This window comes from Ranitomeya imitator, chromosome 1, assembly GCF_032444005.1.
Source record: "Ranitomeya imitator isolate aRanImi1 chromosome 1, aRanImi1.pri, whole genome shotgun sequence".
In the NCBI taxonomy this organism is placed as follows: Eukaryota; Metazoa; Chordata; class Amphibia; order Anura; family Dendrobatidae; genus Ranitomeya; species Ranitomeya imitator.
Genome location: NC_091282.1, coordinates 981,881,448 through 981,903,762, shown reverse-complemented (window position 1 = coordinate 981,903,762; position 22,315 = coordinate 981,881,448). Strand labels below are relative to the sequence as shown.

General features: G+C 43.6%; 1 protein-coding gene across 3 annotated transcripts in view; it reads left to right on the top strand.

The window, feature by feature from the left end:
- The window catches only part of BBS7 (Bardet-Biedl syndrome 7), a 101,545-nt gene that overhangs the window by 66,773 nt on the left and 12,457 nt on the right, over nt 1-22,315 (top strand). For all 3 annotated transcript variants that reach the window (XM_069743887.1, XM_069743889.1, XM_069743888.1), the window contains exons 17-19: nt 14,836-14,945; nt 16,555-16,658; nt 21,463-21,586. In XM_069743887.1, the coding sequence (XP_069599988.1) occupies nt 14,836-14,945; nt 16,555-16,658; nt 21,463-21,586 (338 nt within the window). The remainder of the gene's footprint in view (nt 1-14,835; nt 14,946-16,554; nt 16,659-21,462; nt 21,587-22,315) is intronic.

Below are 22,315 nucleotides of genomic sequence, written 5' to 3'. Positions count from 1 at the left end.
AAGTGTTGGAGGCAAATTGACAGCTGCCAGATGTGAACAAGGGGGACTTAAAGAATGAGAGCGATGGCTGTTGTGAATTCTGTGGCTGAATTCACTCCTGTGGTCACAAGTGGTACTGCAGCTTCTGAGCTTCCTCCCTCAGGTGTTCTGGTGAGCTCGTTAACTGCTTCATTACTTAACTCCGCCTGATGCTGCTATCCTTGCTCCTTGTCAATGTTTCAGTGTTGGATCTGAGCTTCTCCTGATTGTTCCTGTGACCTGCTGCTCTGTATAGCTAAGTGCTTTTTGCTTTTTTGTTGCTTTTTTTCTGTCCAGCTTGTCTTTTGTTTTGCTGGAAGCTCTGAGACGCAAAGGGTGTACCGCCGTGCCGTTAGTTCGGCACGGTGGGTTTTTTTTGCCCCCTTTGCGTGGTTTTGCTTTAGGGTTTTTTGTAGACTGCAAAGTTCGCTTTACTGTCCTCGCTCTGTCCTAGAATATCGGGCCCCACTTTGCTGAATCTATTTCATCCCTACGTTTTGTCTTTTCATCTTACTCACAGTCATTATATGTGGGGGGCTGCCTTTTCCTTTGGGGAATTTCTCTGGGGCAAGTCAGGCCTATTTTTCTATCTTCAGGCTAGCTAGTTTCTTAGGCTGTGCCGAGTTGCCTAGGTAGTTGTTAGGCGCAATCCACAGCCGCTTTTAGTTGTGTTTAGGATAGGATCAGGTGTGCAGTCTACAGAGTTTCCACGTCTCAGAGCTCGTTCTTGTATTTTTGGGTATTTGTCAGATCACTGTGTGCGCTCTGATCGCTAAGCACACTGTGTTTCTGGATTGCCTTCATAACACCTGTCATTAGCAAACATAACAGTACAAGGAGCCAAACTAATGATTCTCAATAGAGGGAAAGAAAAAGTTCTGACATCATTTTTTTTTTTTTTTTCTGCTCTGTGTTCACTTTTTTTTTTCCCCTAGACATTTGGGTGATTCTGGACACAGGTGTGGACATGGATATTCAGGGTCTGTGCTCTTCAATGGATAATCTCGTTATAAATGTACAAAAAATTCAAGATACTATTGATCAGAAATCTATGTTAGAACCAAGAATTCCTATTCCTGATTTGTTTTTTGGAGATAGAACTAAGTTTCTAAGTTTCAAAAATAATTGTAAGCTATTTCTGGCCTTGAAACCTCATTCTTCTGGTAATCCTATTCAACAGGTTTTGATTATTATTTCTTTTTTGCGCGGCGACCCTCAAGACTGGGCATTTTCTCTTGCGCCAGGAGACCCTGCATTGAGTAGTGTCGATGCGTTTTTCCTGGCGCTCGGATTGCTGTACGATGAGCCTAATTCAGTGGATCAGGCTGAGAAAAATTTGCTGGCTTTGTGCCAGGGTCAGGATGATATAGAAGTATATTGTCAGAAATTTAGGAAATGGTCAGTACTCACTCAGTGGAATGAATCTGCGCTGGCAGCTTTGTTCAGAAAGGGTCTCTCTGAGGCTCTTAAGGATGTCATGGTGGGATTTCCTATGCCTGCTGGTTTGAATGAGTCTTTGTCTTTGGCCATTCAGATCGGTCGACGCTTGCGCGAGCGTAAATCTGTGCACCATTTGGCGGTACTGCCTGAGGTTAAACCTGAGCCTATGCAGTGCGATAGGACTATGACTAGAGTTGAACGGCAGGAATACAGACGTCTGAATGGTCTGTGTTTCTACTGTGGTGATTCCACTCATGCTATTTCTGATTGTCCTAAGCGCACTAAGCGGTCCGCTAGGTCTGCCGTCATTGGTACTGTACAGTCCAAATTCCTTCTGTCCATTACCTTGATATGCTCTTTGTCGTCGTTTTCTGTCATGGCGTTTGTGGATTCGGGCGCTGCCCTGAAACTGATGGATTTGGATTATGCTAAACGTTGTGGGTTTTTCTTGGAGCCTTTGCGGTGTCCTATTCCATTGAGAGGAATTGATGCTACACCTTTGGCCAAGAATAAACCTCAATACTGGGCCCAGCTGACTATGTGCATGGCTCCTGCACATCAGGAAGTTATTCGCTTTCTGGTGTTGCATAATCTGCATGATGTGGTCGTGTTGGGGTTGCCATGGCTACAAACCCATAATCCAGTATTGGATTGGAATTCCATGTCGGTATCCAGCTGGGGTTGTCAGGGGGTACATGGTGATGTTCCATTTGTCGATTTCGTCATCCACCCCTTCTGAGGTCCCAGAGTTCTTGTCTGATTATCAGGATGTATTTGAAGAGCCCAAGTCCGATGCTCTACCTCCGCATAGGGATTGTGATTGTGCTATCAATTTGATTCCTGGTAGTAAATTCCCTAAAGGTCGATTATTTAATTTATCCGTGCCCGAACACGCCGCTATGCGCAGTTATGTGAAGGAATCCCTGGAGAAGGGACATATTCGCCCATCGTCATCACCACTGGGAGCAGGGTTCTTCTTTGTAGCCAAGAAGGATGGTTCGCTGAGACCGTGTATTGATTACCGCCTTCTTAATAAGATCACTGTTAAATTTCAGTATCCCTTGCCATTGTTATCTGACTTGTTTGCTCGGATTAAGGGGGCTAGTTGGTTCACTAAGATAGATCTTCGTGGTGCGTATAATCTGGTGAGAATCAGGCAAGGAGATGAATGGAAAACTGCATTCAATACGCCCGAGGGTCATTTTGAGTATCTAGTGATGCCGTTCGGACTTGCCAATGCTCCATCTGTGTTTCAGTCTTTTATGCATGACATCTTCCGTGAGTATCTGGATAAATTCCTGATTGTTTACTTGGATGACATTTTGATCTTCTCAGATGATTGGGAGTCTCATGTGAAGCAGGTCAGAATGGTTTTTCAGGTCCTGCGTGCTAACTCTTTGTTTGTGAAGGGATCAAAGTGTCTCTTCGGTGTGCAGAAAGTTTCATTTTTGGGGTTCATCTTTACCCCTTCTACTATCGAGATGGATCCAGTTAAGGTCCAAGCCATCCAGGATTGGATTCAGCCGACATCTCTGAAAAGTCTGCAAAAGTTCCTGGGCTTTGCTAATTTTTATCGTCGCTTCATCTGTAATTTTTCTAGCATTGCCAAACCATTGACCGATTTGACCAAGAAGGGTGCTGATTTGGTTAATTGGTCTTCTGCTGCTGTGGAAGCTTTTCAGGAGTTGAAGCGTCGTTTTTGTTCTGCCCCTGTGTTGTCAGCCAGATGTTTCTCTTCCGTTCCAGGTCGAGGTTGATGCTTCTGAGATTGGAGCAGGGGCGGTTTTGTCACAGAGAGGTTCTGATTGCTCAGTGATGAAACCATGTGCTTTCTTTTCCAGGAAGTTTTCGCCCGCTGAGCGTAATTATGATGTGGGCAATCGAGAGTTGCTGGCCATGAAGTGGGCATTCGAGGAGTGGCGTCATTGGCTTGAAGGAGCTAAGCATCGCGTGGTGGTATTGACTGATCATAAGAACTTGACTTATCTCGAGTCTGCCAAGCGCTTGAATCCTAGACAGGCCCGTTGGTCGTTATTTTTTGCCCGCTTCGACTTTGTGATTTCGTACCTTCCGGGCTCTAAAAATGTGAAGGCGGATGCTCTGTCTAGGAGTTTTGTGCCCGACTCTCCGGGTTTATCTGAGCCAGCGGGTATCCTCAAGGAAGGAGTCATTGTGTCTGCCATCTCCCCTGATTTGCGGCGGGTGCTGCAAAAATTTCAGGCGAATAAACCTGATCGTTGTCCAGCAGAGAAACTGTTCGTCCCTGATAGGTGGACTAATAAACTTATCTCTGAACTTCATTGTTCGGTGTTGGCTGGTCATCCTGGAATCTTTGGTACCAGAGAGTTAGTGGCTAGATCCTTCTGGTGGCCATCTCTGTCACGGGATGTACGTACTTTTGTGCAGTCCTGTGGGATTTGTGCTAGGGCTAAGCCCTGCTGTTCTCTTGCCAGTGGGTTGCTTTTGCCCTTGCCGGTCCCAAAGAGGCCTTGGACACATATTTCGATGGATTTCATTTCTGACCTTCCCGTTTCTCAAAAGATGTCAGTCATTTGGGTGGTCTGTGATCGCTTTTCTAAAATGGTCCATCTGGTGCCCTTGGCTAAATTGCCTTCCTCCTCTGATTTGGTACCTTTGTTCTTTCAGCATGTGGTTCGGTTGCATGGCATTCCTGAGAATATTGTTTCTGACAGAGGTTCCCAGTTTGTTTCAAGGTTTTGGCGAGCCTTTTGTGGTAGGATGGGCATTGACCTATCCTTTTCCTCGGCTTTCCATCCTCAGACTAATGGCCAGACCGAACGAACCAATCAGACCTTGGAAACATATCTGAGATGTTTTGTTTCTGCAGACCAGGATGATTGGGTGTCCTTTTTGCCGTTGGCTGAGTTCGCCCTTAATAATCGGGCCAGCTCGGCTACCTTGGTTTCTCCATTTTTTTGCAATTCTGGGTTCCATCCTCGTTTCTCTTCAGGACAGGTTGAGTCTTCGGACTGTCCTGGTGTGGATTCTGTGGTGGATAGGTTGCAGCAGATCTGGACTCAGGTAGTGGACAATTTGATCTTGTCCCAGGAGAAAGCTCAACTTTTCGCTAATCGCAGACGCCGTGTGGGTCCCCGACTTCGTGTTGGGGATCTGGTTTGGTTATCTTCTCGTCATATTCCTATGAAGGTTTCCTCTCCTAAATTTAAACCTCGTTTTATTGGTCCGTATAGGATTTCTGAGGTTCTCAATCCTGTGTCTTTTCGTTTGACCCTCCCAGACTCCTTTTCCATACATAATGTATTCCATAGGTCGTTGTTGCGGAGATACGTGGCACCTATGGTTCCATCTGTTGAGCCTCCTGCCCCGGTTTTGGTGGAGGGGGAATTGGAGTATATTGTGGAGAAGATTTTGGATTCTCGTGTTTCTAGACGGAAACTCCAGTATCTGGTTAAATGGAAGGGTTATGCTCAGGAAGATAATTCCTGGGTTTTTGCCTCTGATGTTCATGCTTCCGATCTTGTTCGTGCCTTTCATGCGGCTCATCCTGGTCGGCCTGGGGGCTCTGGTGAGGGTTCGGTGACCCCTCCTCAAGGGGGGGGTACTGTTGTGAATTCTGTGGCTGAATTCACTCCTGTGGTCACAAGTGGTACTGCAGCTTCTGAGCTTCCTCCCTCAGGTGTTCTGGTGAGCTCGTTAACTGCTTCATTACTTAACTCCGCCTGATGCTGCTATCCTTGCTCCTTGTCAATGTTTCAGTGTTGGATCTGAGCTTCTCCTGATTGTTCCTGTGACCTGCTGCTCTGTATAGCTAAGTGCTTTTTGCTTTTTTGTTGCTTTTTTTCTGTCCAGCTTGTCTTTTGTTTTGCTGGAAGCTCTGAGACGCAAAGGGTGTACCGCCGTGCCGTTAGTTCGGCACGGTGGGTTTTTTTTTGCCCCCTTTGCGTGGTTTTGCTTTAGGGTTTTTTGTAGACTGCAAAGTTCGCTTTAGTGTCCTCACTCTGTCCTAGAATATCGGGCCCCACTTTGCTGAATCTATTTCATCCCTACGTTTTGTCTTTTCATCTTACTCACAGTCATTATATGTGGGGGGCTGCCTTTTCCTTTGGGGAATTTCTCTGGGGCAAGTCAGGCCTATTTTTCTATCTTCAGGCTAGCTAGTTTCTTAGGCTGTGCCGAGTTGCCTAGGTAGTTGTTAGGCGCAATCCACAGCCGCTTTTAGTTGTGTTTAGGATAGGATCAGGTGTGCAGTCTACAGAGTTTCCATGTCTCAGAGCTCGTTCTTGTATTTTTGGGTATTTGTCAGATCACTGTGTGCGCTCTGATCGCTAAGCACACTGTGTTTCTGGATTGCCTTCATAACACCTGTCATTAGCAAACATAACAGATGGCGCCAAAGAGTATATACCGATCAGTTGCTAAGGTGGGGCCCCGACATGAGATACTCACCACACATGGGGATATGAACACACACACAAAATGCGCCACACACTACCACGTGCTTGAACACATATTCCACCCTCAGCACACATTTCACCACACATACACCAACCTCGCCACATAAAAGTCGAAACACAAAAGTCGCCGCTCAAAACTCACCACGCGCAAAACTCGCCACATGCAAAAACTAGGCTCACGCAAAACTCGCCACAAGTGCAAAACTCACCTCATGGAAAACTCGCCACACGCAAAACTTGCACACGCGGAAAAATTGCCACATGCACAAAATTTGCAACACATGCAAAAGTTGCCTCACACAAAACTTGCACATACTCAAAAGGCACCAGACATAAAACTCGCCACGTGCAAAACTCGCCATGCGCAAAACTTGCTGCACACAACTTGCTACACTAACCTGTCACATGCAACTCGACACACAAAAAGTTGCTACACGCATGTTGCCACACAAAACTCATCTCACAAAAGTCGCTACATGCATGTCGCCACACACAACTCAACACACACAACTTGACAGACGAAACTCGCCCTAAAACACACACAAGTCTGGTATTAGCCTTCAAAAATAAAAATCTGATTAATAAGCAGACAAACTACAAGAGCAACAAATGTACCATATAGGAAATACAGCAGCTGTCAGTCACATGACCTGTCTATTATGTGTATGTGTGAGCTAATATATACTGCCAGGGGGAGGGCTTCCTGTTGGCTGGGGATTTATCAGGCTGCCAATTTATCTTACAAATACTGAGGTAAAAATACTGAGCAAATAACGTGTTAACGAGGTCTAATACAGGAGATCACACAGGTATATACTATATACAGGAGAGGTGACACACAGGTATATACTATATAGAGGAGGAGATGACATACAGGTACATACTATATACAGGAGGAGATGACATACAGGTATGTACTATATACAGGAGGAGATGACACACAGGTATATACTATATACAGGAGCAGATTACCTACAGGTATATACTATATACAGGAGGAGATGACATACAGGTATATGCTATATATAGAAGATGACACAGGTATATACTATATACAGGAGGAGATGACACACAGATATATACTATATACAGGGGAGATGACACACAGGTATATACTATATACAGGAGGAGATGACATACAGGTATATACTATATATAGGAGGAGATGACATACAGGTATTTACTATATATAGGAGGAGATGACATACAGGTATATACTATATACAGGGGAGATGACACACAGCAGGTATATACTATATACAGGGGAGATGACATACAGGTATATACTATATACAGGAGATGACATACAGGTGTATACTATATATAAGGGAGATGACAAACATGTATATACTGAGGTGAAAATGAGAGGTGTGAGGTGAAAATGAAAAGGTGTGAGTGCAAAATGAGAGGAGTGAGGGAAAATAGTGTAGTGATCGGAAAATGACAGATGTGAGGTCGAAATGACGTGTTAGGGGGGAATGAGAGGAGTGAGGGAGAAAATGAGAGGTGTGAGGGAGAAAATGAGAGATGTGAGGGGGAAAATTAAAGATGTGATTGGGAAAATGAGAGGCGTGATGGGAAAATAAGAGAAGTGACGTGCTATAACTAACCACAGATATTTACTATGCCCAGGCAACGCCGGGCTCTTCAGCTAGTCTACTATATAAAGCTGAATGTGTGTGTGTGTGTGTGTGTGTATGTGTGTATGTGTGTATGTCCGGGATTGGCATCTGCACCGTCGCAGCTACAGAAACAAAATTTTGCACAGTCACACGTCTGGACCCTGAGAGCGTCATAGGCTACGTTGTGAGGTGAAATTTTAACCCCGCGCTTTCCAATTCACCAAACAATTTTGCCCCTATCTACATAATGGGGAAAAAAGTGAAAGGAAAAGTGTTTGAGGCGTTGCAGCTACAGAAACAAAATTTTGCACAGTCACACGTCTGGACCCTGAGAGCGTCATAGACTATGTTGTGAGGTGAAATTTTAACCCCGCGCTTTCCAATTCACCAAACTATTTTTCCCCTATCTACATAATGGGGAAAAGTGAAAGGAAAAGTGTTGGAGGCAAATTGACAGCTGCCAGATGTGAACAAGGGGGACTTAAAGAATGAGAGCGATGGCGCAAAAGAGTATATGTACTCGTGTGCCTTGTTATCTGCTCATGTTTAATGTATTTGTCTATATTTGCCCCGTATTCACATGTAAAGCGCCATGGAATAAATGGCGCTATAAAAATGTATAATAATAATAATAATATATACCGATCAGTTGCTAAGGTGGGGCCCCGACATGGGATACTCACCACACACGGGGATATGAACACACACACAAAATGCGCCACACACTACCACCTGCTTGAACACATAGACCACCCTCAGCACACATTTCACCACACATACACCAACTTCGCCACATAAAAGTCGAAACACAAAAGTCGCCGCTCAAAACTCGCCACGCGCAAAACTCGCCACATGCAAAAACTAGGCTCACGCAAAACTCACCTCATGGAAAACTCACCACACGCAAAACTTGCACACGCGGAAAAATTGCCACATGCACAAAATTTGCAACACATGCAAAAGTTGCCTCACACAAAACTTGCACATACTCAAAAGGCACCAGATATAAAACTCGCCACGCGCAAAACTCGCCATGCGCAAAACTTGCTGCACACAACTTGCTACACTAACCTGTCACATGCAACTCGACACACAAAAAGTTGCTACACGCATGTTGCCACACAAAACTCAGCTCACAAAAGTCGCTACATGCATGTCGCCACACACAACTCAACACACACAACTTGACAAACGAAACTCGCCCTAAAACACACACAAGTCTGGTATTAGCCTTCAAAAATAAAAATCTGATTAATAAGCAGACAAACTACAAGAGCAACAAATGTACCATATAGGAAATACGGCAGCTGTCAGTCACATGACCTGTCTATTATGTGTATGTGTGAGCTAATATATACTGCCAGGGGGAGGGCTTCCTGTTGGCTGGGGATTTATCAGGCTGCCAATTTATCTTACAAATACTGAGGTAAAAATACTGAGCAAATAACGTGTTAATGAGGTCTAATACAGGAGATCACACAGGTATATACTATATACAGGGGAGATGACACACAGATATATACTATATACAGGAGAGATGACACAGGTATATACTATATAGAGGAGGAGATGACATACAGGTACATACTATATACAGGAGGAGATGACATACAGGTATATACTATATACAGGAGGAGATGACACACAGGTATATACTATATACAGGAGCAGATTACCTACAGGTATATACTATATACAGGAGGAGATGACACACAGATATATACTATATGCAGGGGAGATGACACACAGGTATATACTATATACAGGAGGAGATGACATACAGGTATATACTATATATAGAAGGAGATGACATACAGGTATATACTATATATAGGAGGAGATGACATACAGGTATATACTATATACAGGGGAGATGACACACAGCAGGTATATACTATATACAGGGGAGATGACATACAGGTATATACTATATACAGGAGATGATATACAGGTGTATACTATATATAAGGGAGATGACAAACATGTATATACTGAGGTGAAAATGAGAGGTGTGAGGTGAAAATGAAAAGGTGTGAGTGCAAAATGAGAGGAGTGAGGGAAAATAGTGTAGTGATCGGAAAATGACAGATGTGAGGTCGAAATGACGTGTTAGGGGGGAATGAGAGGAGTGAGGGAGAAAATGAGAGGTGTGAGGGAGAAAATGAGAGATGTGAGGGGGAAAATTAAAGATGTGATTGGGAAAATGAGAGGCGTGATGGGAAAATAAGAGAAGTGACGTGCTATAACTAACCACAGATATTTACTATGCCCAGGCAACGCCGGGCTCTTCAGCTAGTCTAATATATAAAGCTGAATGTGTATGTGTGTATGTCCGGGATTGGCATCTGCACCGTCGCAGCTACAGCCACAAAATTTTGCACAGTCACACGTCTGGACCCCGAGAGCGTCATAGGCTATGTTGTGAGGTGAAATTTTAACCCCACGCGTTCCAATTCACCAAACAATTTTGCCCCTATCTACATAATGGGTAAAAAGTGAAAGTAAAAGTGTTTGAGGCAAATTGACAGCTGCCAGATGTGAACAAGGGGGACTTAAAGGCTGCCGTCACACTATCAGTATTTGGTCAGTATTTTAAATCAGTATGTGTAAGCCAAAACCAGGAGTGGAAAATTAGAGGAAAAGTATAATAGAAACATATGCACCACTTCTGCATTTATCACCCACTCCTGGTTTTGGCTTACAAATACTGAGGTAAAATACTGACCAAATACTGCTAGTGCGACGGCGCCAAAGAGTATATACCGTACAGTTGCTAAGGTGGGGCCCCGACATGGGATACTCGCCACACACAAGGATATGAACACACACACAAAATGTGCCACACACTACAACGTGCTTGAATACATATATCACCCTCAGCACACATTTCACCACACATACACCAACCTCGCCACATAAAAGTCGAAACACAAAAGTCGCCGCCCAAAACTCGCTATGCGCAAAACTCGCCACATGCAAAACTAGGCTAATGCAAAACTAGGCTCATGCAAAACTCGCCACACGTGCAAGACTCACCTCATGGAAAACTCGCCACACGCGGAAAAATTGCCACATGCACAAAAGTTGCAACACATGCAAAAGTTGCCTCACACAAAACTTGCACATACTCAAAGCACCACACATAAAACTGGCCACGTGCAAAACTTGCACACAACTTGCTACACTAACCTGTCACATGCAACTCGACACAAAAAGTTGCTAAAGAAAGAAAGAACAGAGTACTATGCGGTCAGTACAAAAACACTAGAAAATATCCACCGCAGAAAATACGGATCACCACATCTGACTAAAGATATGGGGGGTATATCTGCATCTCCAGAGAAATATCTAGGCTGCAAAAAATCCTTCACAGACTAAGCTGGACAAAACAAAAACATGAAAAATGCACAGAGCTATAAAGTCCACTGCAGGTGGACAGAAAAAACCAAGCAGGACTTATCTTAGTAGAAAAGCACAGCAAACTGGAGGGACCAGCAGGGAAGTGAATCCTTCCAGAACAATGGACAACTGGCACTGACTAAAGGATCCTGCAAAGCTATATACCCCAGTCAGTTTTGCAATTAGTAGATACACCTGTCCACTCCTGCAGTCCAGGCACAACTGCATTACCCTCTACAACCACCGGAGGGAGCCCAAAAGCTGAATTCACAACACTGTTCATGCTGTTCCCTGGCGCTGGCTACTGAAGACAGCTCTCATCATTCTCCCCTGCTAGTGCTGATCGAGTATGTTGAGAGTTGTATTCAACTGTTAACAGTGAGAGCAGGCGGCGGCAGTGTTCTGTCCCACACTGTACTCCATGTCTGGGGAGAAACCGTTTTCAACCTGGACGGTGCCAGGATGCGCATCTTGGCACCGTCCAGGCTGAGAACCACTGGTGAATGAGTGTCAGTGCCAAGTGGTGACGTCATGGATGTCACGTCAATACTCTCGGGGAACTTCTTGGAATGTAGCCTCAGTGACCTGCAGTAACCTCGATGACGTCAGTGGTCATATTAGATTTGGTTAGTGAAAAAAATCGCTTATTTGTACAGCCAACATTGGTCCAACTGCTGTCCGATTGTTTTTTTTTTTTTTTTTTCACGGACAGCACTCTGACTGAAACTACAGTCATGTGCACGAGCTCTTATTATACTCATGTCTATAGGGTTTTTTGTTTGCGAAATAATCAAACCAATATTCAGATGTTTTCGGGAACACAACTGCTCGTTGCAAATGGGCATTAGATCCCCATGACTCCTACAGAGTGAGAAGGCAGGAAGAAGCCGCCAGAGACCTGCCTTGGACACGCATGTCGCCACACAAAACTCATCTCACAAAAGTCGCTACATGCATCTCGCCACACGCAACTCAACACACACAACTTGACACATGAAACTCGCCCTAAAACACACACAAGTCTGGTATTATCCTTCAAAAATAAAAATCTGATTAATAAGCAGACAAACTACAAGAGCAACAACTGTACCATATAGGAAATACGGCAGCTGTCAGTCACATGACCTGTCTATTATGTGTATGTGTGAGCTAATATATACTGCCAGGGGGGAGGGCTTCCTGTTGGCTGGGGATTTATCAGGCTGCCAATTTAGCTTACAAATACTGAGGTAAAAATACTGACCAAATAACGTGTGAACGCGGTCTAATACAGGAGGAGGTGACATGCAGATATATACTATATACAGGAGAGATGACACACAGGTATATACTATATACAGGAGGAGATGACACACCGCAAAAGAGGGGAGAAGCCAGCGCTGCCTATGGTTAAGACGCAATACATAAAGTGCAAATGCACATATTGATTTCTAACTGTATTTTCAAAATGAGACATTTAGCAAACAATTGATCAATTCTTTGAGCCACCCCGCCACTTCACGGCATTCTCATATTGGGGCAGTCCTACTCTACGTTTTTTATATTCGCTGTGCTTTAAAGGCCTCCTAAATGGATTAAAAGCAAGACCACATTAAATGCAAGCTGTACCTGGAGCGTAACTGAATCACTCCCATGGCGCCAGAAGGGGCAAGCGAGGATAAAGGTTGACCAGGTCCAGGCATGAACATTTCGAGTCCAACCTCCACACTGCCCATCCAGCACCACCATCATTTTGAAAATACAGTTAGAAATTAATATGTGCATTTTCACTTTATGTATTGCGTTTTAACCTTAGGCATCGCTGGCTTCTCCCCTCTTTTGCTTTGAGATGACTTACAGGTATATACTATATACAGGAGGAGATGACACACGTATATACTATATACAGGAGGAGATGACATACAGGTATATACTATATACAGGAGAAGATGACACATGGGTATATAGAGGAGGAGATGACATACAGCAGGTATATACTATTTACAGGGGAGATGACATACAGGTATATTCTATATACAGGAGATGACATACAGGTGTATACTATATATAAGGTAGATGACAAACCTGTATATACTGAGGGGAAAATGAGAGGTGTGAGGTGAAAATGAAAAGGTGTGAGTGCAAAATGAGAGGAGTGAGGGAAAATAGTGGAGTGATCGGAAAATGACAGATGTGAGGTTGAAATGACAAGTGTTAGGGGGGAATGAAAGGAGTGAGGGGGAGAATGAGAGGTGTAAGGGAGAAAATGAGAGATGTGAGGGGGAAAATGAGAGGCGTGATGGGAAAATAAGAGAAGTGAGGTGCTATAACTAACTACAGATATTTACTATGCCCAGGCAACGCCGCGCTCTTCATCTAGTATATATATAAACACAGCTTTTGGAATATGGCCACAGATGCCAAGATGTAAAACAAATTGCTACAGACAAGACAAAATCATGGTAAAAGGTAATACATGATTATAAACAATATCCCCACTCTAAAAATTGATTCTAACTAAAGTGCCAGTGCATATTCTTTAAGAATATAGGGATGGCCAAATCCTGAGTGTCATAATGGTAAGTAGTACTATAATGGCATGTAGATTTCTCCCAGTTCTCCGGTCAGTGACCTGTCACATAGAACTCCCCACCAAAACACTGCGGGGCCATAAGTATTATACATAGTTCTCACCCATAGTAATGTCCATCTGTAACCATGCGCCCCAACGCGCGTTTCGCAATGGCTGAGAACTATGTATAATACTTATGGCCCCGCACATCTTAGCATCTGTGGCCATATTCGAATAGCTCTGTATATATATATATGTGACGCCCAGGAGACCGGGATACCCAGCACCGGCCAATGGGGTCTGTCTCTTGAGGGGGATGTCACGGGTGGCTTGACCCGGTGCTGTGGCCTCAGGCAATGCACAGTGTAAGGGGTATCGTGAGGGGACAGGCACTTACTTGATCAGCAGCAGGTTCTCCCAGCGGTGACGATCCCGATCCTGGATAGATGGCTATTGTCTAAATGAAAGACTGAGGCACTGAAACGTTTAACCAGTTTACTTTAACATAAAGGGATTTACAACCAGTCCTGTCACCGGAGTCTGTATGGGAACTCTGAGTTACTTTGACCCTGCCGGGGTCTTCGCCTCTTATTGTACGCAATTTCTGTGTGGCCCTGCTGCTGTATGTGAACTGGCTGCCGGCCCAATCTGTCCCCTCCGGGTCCTGGTTCGACGGGCAACCCGAGTCCTTTTATCGGCTTACCCCCTCCGGTAGTACCGCTGAACTCTGTGTCTGTTGCTGCGTCCGGCCCTAGTGAAGCTGATATCACGTCACGTTTTTCCGGTTGCTGTATTATATGTAATGAATACAGCCACGGATCCGGTATCCGTCTTTGCGCCTGTTCTGGGTAGTGATTAATGCTACCCGGTTCTCACAATGTCCTTTTTCTCTATCCCTCTTCTCCTCAGGCCGGTGATTTAGGCCTGAAAACAGTCACAGGGCTGTTAGAGATTCAACTGTATGACCTCTCACTTTCAGCTCCTTGGCCCAACTGCCATTTCTTCTCTCAGACCAGAATGGATCAAGGGAAGTCTCTGGAGCTCCCCCTTCTGGCCAGAGGTGGTAGTGCAGTATCGCTATCTTAGTATTTGTATTTATTGTCAGTAACTATTTTTGTGGCAAATACCCCTAGGGGTGCTCTATATATATATATATATATATATATATATATATATATATATATATATATATATATATATATATATATATATATAATATATATTAGATAGATGGATATCATAGATATCATTAATTTATTAATGGTGTTTTTACTCCATGTTTTGGTGTTTGAATGTTTTGTTGACTGCTGTGAAGTGTAGTAATGTATTTCGGTTTTGGTAACGTCAATGTTTTAATTATTTTCTGCAGAAAAGGAGAAGGAGTTTTCAAGTCGGACAATATCTCCACAATTTCAATTCTAAAAGACGTCTTATCTAAAGAAGCCACTAAAAGAAAAATCAATCTTAATATATCATATGGTAATATCCAGGCCTGTTCCCAATGCTGCCTCTTACTGCTCATTCAGAGAAGCGTATTTACAGTCTGTGTACCAAATAAACTTACAGATTAATTGAAGTGAAGGAGTTATTCATAACAATGCATGTAGAAAATCTTAGCATGCAGTATGATCCATTTTTTCGGATCAGGTTCGCCCATTAAACACAAACGGTGCATAAAAAACAGATGCCATGCGGATAGCATTTGTTCGTAATGGATCCATTGCAGCTGCTAATATAGAAAACTGAATTTTTGCCTTGCAGAGAATGCTTGGTCTGGGGGAAAATGTGTGTAAATGGGTTAGTAACTGGCTTAGTGATAGAAAGCAGAGGGTGGTTATAAATGGAATAGTCTCTAACTGGGTCGCTGTGACCAGTGGGGTACCACAGGGGTCGGTAGTGGGACCTGTTCTCTTCAACATATTCATTAATGATCTGGTAGAAGGTTTACACAGTAAAATATCGATATTTGCAGATGATATAAAACTATGTAAAGCAGTTAATGCAAGAGAAGATAGTATTCTGCTACAGATGGATCTGGATAAGTTGGAAACTTGGGCTGAAAGGTGGCAGATGAGGTTTAACAATGATAAATGTAAGGTTATACACATGGGAAGAGGGAATCAATATCACCATTACACACTGAACGGGAAACCACTGGGTAAATCTGGCAGGGAGAAGGACTTGGGGATCCTAGTTAATGATAAACTTACCTGGAGCAGCCAGTGCCAGGCAGCAGCTGCCAAGGCAAACAGGATCATGGGGTGCATTAAAAGAGGTCTGGATACACATGATGAGAGCATTATACTGCCTCTGTACAAATCCCTAGTTAGACCTCACATGGAGTACTGTGTCCAGTTTTGGGCACCGGTGCTCAGGAAGGATATAATGGAACTAGAGAGAGTACAAGGAAGGGCAACAAAATTAATAAAGGGGATGGGAGAACTACAATACCCAGATAGATTAGCGAAATTAGGATTATTTAGTCTAGAAAAAAGACGACTGAGGGGCGATCTAATAACCATGTAGAAGTATATAAGGGGACAATACAAATATCTCGCTGAGGATCTGTTTATACCAAGGAAGGTGACGGGCACAAGGGGGCATTCTTTGCGTCTGGAGGAGAGAAGGTTTATCCACCAACATAGAAGAGGATTCTTTACTGTTAGGGCAGTGAGAATCTGGAATTGCTTGCCTGAGGAGGTGGTGGTGGCAAACTCAGTCGAGGGGTTCAAGAGAGGCCTGGATGTCTTCCTGGAGCAGAACAATATTGTATCATACAATTATTAGGTTCTGTAGAAGGACGTAGATCTGGGGATTTATTATGATGGAATATAGGCTGAATTGGATGGACAAATGTCTTTTTTCGGCCTTACTAACTATGTTACTATGTTATTATTTTTAATTATTAATGTATAAAACACAAGCCGTACTGATGTTTGAAACAGACTTACTGATGGCATATTGATGAAAAATCTTTTTTTTTTCTGCATCTTTAATACAAATATTAAAATATATTGTTGAAAAATTTAAAACATCTGTATAATGTAAGGTTGTAATTGAAGTCCCTTTTCTGTGTTTTCCTGAGTAGATATAAGTGAAGAATCTGTTGGCCATACGCTGAAAATGATCCATCCAAAGTTGGAGTACCAGCTGCTGTTGGCTAAGAAGGTTCATTTAATTGATGCACTGAAGGTACAGTATTTAGAACGTGTCTGATCTGCGTGCCTCCATGGTATCCAGTATGGTATACATTTATATAGAAAAAAACCTATAAAGAAATGTGTGTAGCCAGGATGAAAGTATGAATAGAAGTTTATTATAACAATATTACAAAAGCCCTGCTGCTCAATCTGGTCTATCCTGTGGGAGTTTCTTCAGGTGCCTCCCATCGTATTATTTGCAAGCTATTTAGCTGGGTTGCTGTGTGCAGTCCAGTGTCAATTGTAGCTTTGCTCATTTACGTGTCTGTGCTTGCCGTGTCTGACTTTTTGATCTTGTTGCTGACCTTGGATTTGTTGTGACTGTTCTTGTGGATTATCCCTTCTGCTTTTGACCCTCTGACTTTTAAGTATCTAATCCTGAACTTGAGCTCTGACTATCCGTTTGCTGAACTCTCTTGTCTTGAAGTACCCTCCTGGTATTTGACCCCAAACTCTTACCTGGCCATGCCTTTGTCTTACCCCTCTGCACTACGAGCCCTCCTGGTATCTGACCTCAGACCTCCTGACTACCTGTGTCACGGCTTGCCCGCGAGTAGTGACTCCGCGTCACAATAGGGTATACAAGTATGAATATGCACAGTACAGGTTGAATAATGTTTTTAAATATATTAGGCTGCATATACAATATTAAAAAAATGAAATAAAACACAGAATCAAAGATCAAAGTCATCTTTACCCATATGCTTCTCCTGCTGGAATGGTGCCAGCCCCAACAACGCACATCTCGGCCCGAGCCTTCATTAGGGGTATAGTTCACAAAGGAAGGATACTCATACTAGTAGTCTTCCTACAAAAGAATGGACATACCAATCCTAGCTAATGTATTAACGCTTGTAAAAGACTTTTTTTTTGCCAAATCAAATGCCAATGCTGTCATATTGGTATTTTTTAAATAAAATAGAATTCTTTTTTTCCCAAAGATGGTTGCCAAAGATTGATATGAGAGACATACGAAGGCCCAGAAAACTTGTGAAGTGGCTATCACCTGCATCTCCGAACATAGGCTAGCTGGGTTATGGGGCAGAGCACATGACCTCGTGACAGTTTGGTAATCCTGCTAATCATCTTGTTCCGGTAGTTCCATGGTCAAAATTTTATCTGGAGAATCTTGTCATAGATTTTATTACCTCTGGATTTCAGATTTATATTTCATATTCTTCATGTATTTCATGACTTAACCCCTTCACCATGCAGCCAATTTTTTTTTTAGATTTCCGTTTTTTTTTCCTCTCCCTTTTCCCAGAGCCATAACTCTTTAATTTTTATGTCCACATAAACATATGAGGGCTTGTTTTTTGCGTGACGAGTAGTATTTTTAAATGACACCATTCATTTTACCACATAGCGTACTTGAAAACGGGGAAAAAAATTCCAAGTTTTTTGGGAATAGTTTTTACGGTGTACATTTTGTGGAAAAATGACCATGCAATATGATTCTCCTCAGCAACACGATTACAGTGATCGCAAACATGTCCAGTTATTTTATTATTTTAGTGGTGAAAAAGAAATCAGAAGTTTAAAAAATAAATAAATCATTTGGAGTTGTGTCGCCATTTTCCAAGACCCGTTATTTTTGATCCGGTGGAGCTGTGTGATATCTTAATTTTTTGCAGGGCAACATGATGTTTTTATTAGTACTATTTTGGGATAGATGTGACTTTTTGATCACTTTTTGGCGGAATGGCAGCGACCCAAAAAACTTTTTTGGCGTTTTTTAATTTTTTCCATTTACGGTGTGTACTGATAAGGTTAATTATTTTTATATTTTGATAGATCAGACTTTTCTGAATGCGGCGATGCCACAAACGTGTGTTTGATTAATTTGTTCTAAATATCCTTATTTTCAATGGGCGGCAAGGGGGTTTGATTAATTTGAACTTTGTTTTTTATCTTTTTTTCATGTTTTGTAAAACGTTTTTTTTTGTTTTTTATAACTGATTTTGTTAGTCCCTTTGGAGAACTTGGAGATGCGATCGTCCAATCGCTTGGGCTATATACAGTGATGCTACAGCATCGCTGCATATAGCAAAAATCACGGTCTCCTTTGAAGACGGGCAACAAGCAGGGTTTCAAAGGAGCTCCGTAATGACCGGCTCAGGGGTCATCAGCTGACCGCCAGTCGTCAAGACAACTCATCGGCGACCCGCGATCATGTCACGGGCGTGCCGACATGTGGAGGTAAGGATGCTCTGGCATGTCAGTGCATGTTAAATGCCGCTGTCAGACAGCGGCATTTAACAAGATAACAATCGTTAGTGGCAGGTCCTGGCTGTAATAATCAGCCATCACCTGCTGGGTATGGGGGGCTTATTGCTTGAACCCGCTCTATACACCCGCTTCCGACATGCGCCATATATATATATACAGCTGGTGTTGTAAAAGGGTTAAAGGAAATGTCCAATTTTTATGAGGATTTGTTTTTCATTTTTGCGCACTGTTTCATATCTTGACAAATCTGTGTAAGATAACTGCTGGCTGACTACAAACCCTGTTAGAAATTAGGATTCTGTGATTGCGCACTTAACCCCTTAGCCATGTGCTCTTCTAGTGTCTCACAGAACCTATGCAGGTCCTTCATTCTGCTCTACTATTGGGGTATGTGCACACGTCAGGATTTTCTAGCAGAAATTTCCTGACAAAAACCGGACATTTCTGCCAGAAATCCGCATGCGTTTTTTTCTTGTTTTTTTTTTTCTTCGCGTTTTTGACGCGTTTTGGTGCGTTTTTTGTGCGTTTTTTCCCAAATGCATAAAATAGCGGGAAAAACGCAGAAAATCCGCAAAATTAATGAACATGCTGCTTTTTTTTACCGCTATGTGTTTTTTTGCGGAAAAAAAACGCATCATGTGCACAAAAATTGCAGAATGCATTCTAAATGATAGGATGCATATGTCTGCAGTTTGTAATGCGTTTTTATCGCGTTTTTATTGCGAAAAAAACGTGAAAAAACGCGAAGAAACCTGAACGTGTGCACATACCCTTACTGTGCAGTGATGCAGCTGTCATAGGAGCAGCTATGGTAACTGTAGAGGTTAACTCTTAACATCCCAGTAAGGTCTCCCCGGTCCTTTGATTTCTATACAGCTCATCTCCCTCCTTGTCCCTCTGTTTCTGAGAACCTGCTGTTTATAAATCTTGCAAAATCACCAGATGTCGGCTTTCACAGCAGGTCTGCTAATCTCTCTATGCCCTCCCTGTCTGGAGCTGTGTGCTTGTTTAAATGTCCTGTTATCTCTATGTGTAGATGTAGTGGTAGGAGTATAAGCAGACCCGAGTAGAAGGCTACTTTCACACTAGCGTCGGATTCGGCCCGTCGCAGTGCGTCGGGCCGAGATTCCGACGCTAGCGTTTGATGCGCCGCACAACGGGTGCAGCGGATGCATTTCTCCGGCGCATCCGCTGCCCCATTGTGAGGTGCGGGGAGGTGGGGGCGGAGTTTAAAAAAAAAAAAAGCCGTCCGTCGGCAGCAAAAAACGTTACATTTAACGTTTTTTGCTCCCGGTGGTCCGCCACAACACGGATACACAATACGTCGCAATGCATCGGCAATGTTATTCTATGGGGCAAAAACGCATCCTGCAAACAACTTTGCAGGATGCGTTTTTTCCCCTAAATGACGCATTGCGACGTATTCAAAAAAACGCCAGTGTGAAAGTAGCCTAAGCCGAGGCATATAATTTTGCCACGGAAAACTGGGTAAGCTTATAGACTTGAGTATAAGCCGGGTCTGCATTGTCCCCTCATCCCTGTCCTGGTATGTGTGGCTCCCCTGTCCTGTCCTGGTATGTGTGGCTGTCCTGTCCTGGTATGTGTGGCTCCCCTGTCCTGTCCTGGTTTGTGTGGCTGTCCTGTCCTGGTATGTGTGGCTCCCCTGTCCTGTCCTGGTTTGTGTGGCTGTCCTGTCCTGGTATGTGTGGCTCCCCTGTCCTGTCCTGGTATGCGTGGCTGTCCTGTCCTGGTATGTGTGGCTCCTTATCCCCTCTCCTTGTATAAAAAAAAAAAAAAAAAAAACCTCCTACTCGCCTTCCACGCACTCTCGCCGCATCTCGTTGGTCCCAGCAGCTCTTCCTGTGCTGAGCGATCACATGTCCACGCTCATTAAGGTAATAAATATTCCCTCCACGCCTATAGAAGTGGAGATGCATGCATATTCATTACATTAATGAGCGGGGCCACGTGATCGCTCGGCACAGGAAGAGCTGAAAAACTTGGCTTATACACGAGTATATATGGTACACTAAGAAGAAAGAACTGTTTCAGCAGAACTTGTGCTGAGCTTTATAGTTCTGCCAATACTTAACAGTGTATTCCCATCTACAAGATCCTATTCCTGTATGTAGTAGGTGTAGTAGTAATAATAATAATAATAATAATAGAAATGTAGTATAGTTTTTCTGATTCACTATGTCTTTCTTCATGTAAAGGCATTACAGTAGCTTAGGTATCCATGGTTATGACCACTAGGAGCTAACTGGTAACTATAACACTGGTTGTAACCATGGATTCCTAAGGTCCTACAATGCCTGCATATGAGGAAAGAGGCATGGCAAATCAGAAAAACTATACTACATTTTTAATTGGAGGTATTTGCTAATATTATTATTATTACACCTACTGTATATTGGGACAGGATCTCTGAGATGGGAATACCCCTCCAAGTTCTACTATTGTAAACGGTTTCAGAAACTTGCATCATGGAGACTCGTGGCCCCGTGTGTGTTAATCAGTATAGTAACGTTTTCTAAGTTATGTGAATTGTACCTTTCTTCCGGAAGGAGCTTCGGGTTCATGAAGGAAATGCAGACTTTCTGATCCCAGAATATCGCTGTATTCTAGAGGAGGCAGAGCAGCTCCAGGAGGAATACAAGAAACAGCCGGCACATCTTGAAAGGCTTTATGGTAAGATTTTTGTTGTGCTCCCTATTAATGATTTACACAGTATCTGCTTCAGTTCAGAATCGTTAGCTTGGCATTATGATGGGTTGCAGCGGCCCAGCACTTCTACAGGTGTCTTGGGATTTTTTTTCATGATAGACTAAAAATGTTACTGCACATCAGAATAGAATAGCAGCTGTGTAAAGACTGGTGGGGCAGCAGGTACAGAGGCTTCGTGGAGGGGATAGAAGTGCTCCCATACAAACCACGAGCACACAGGCTCTGCAGTCTCTGCTGCCTCTGCCGTCCTTTGGTACACGTGCCGTCCTTTGGTACACGTGCCGTCCTTTGGTACACGTGCCGTCCTTTGGTACACGTGCCGTCCTTTGGTGCACGTGCCATCCTTTGGTGCACGTGCCGTCCTTTGGTGCACGTGCCGTCCTTTGGTGCACGTGCCGTCCTTTGGTGCACGTGCCGTCCTTTGGTGCACGTGCCGTCCTTTGGTGCACGTGCCGTCCTTTGGTGCACGTGCCGTCCTTTGGTGCACGTGCCGTCCTTTGGTGCACGTGCCGTCCTTTGGTGCACGTGCCGTCCTTTGGTGCACGTGCCGTCCTTTGGTGCACGTGCCGTCCTTTGGTGCACGTGCCGTCCTTTGGTGCACGTGCCGTCCTTTGGTGCACGTGCCGTCCTGTCCTTTGGTACACGTGCTGTCCTGTCCTTTGGTACACGTGCCGTCCTTTGGTACACGTGCCG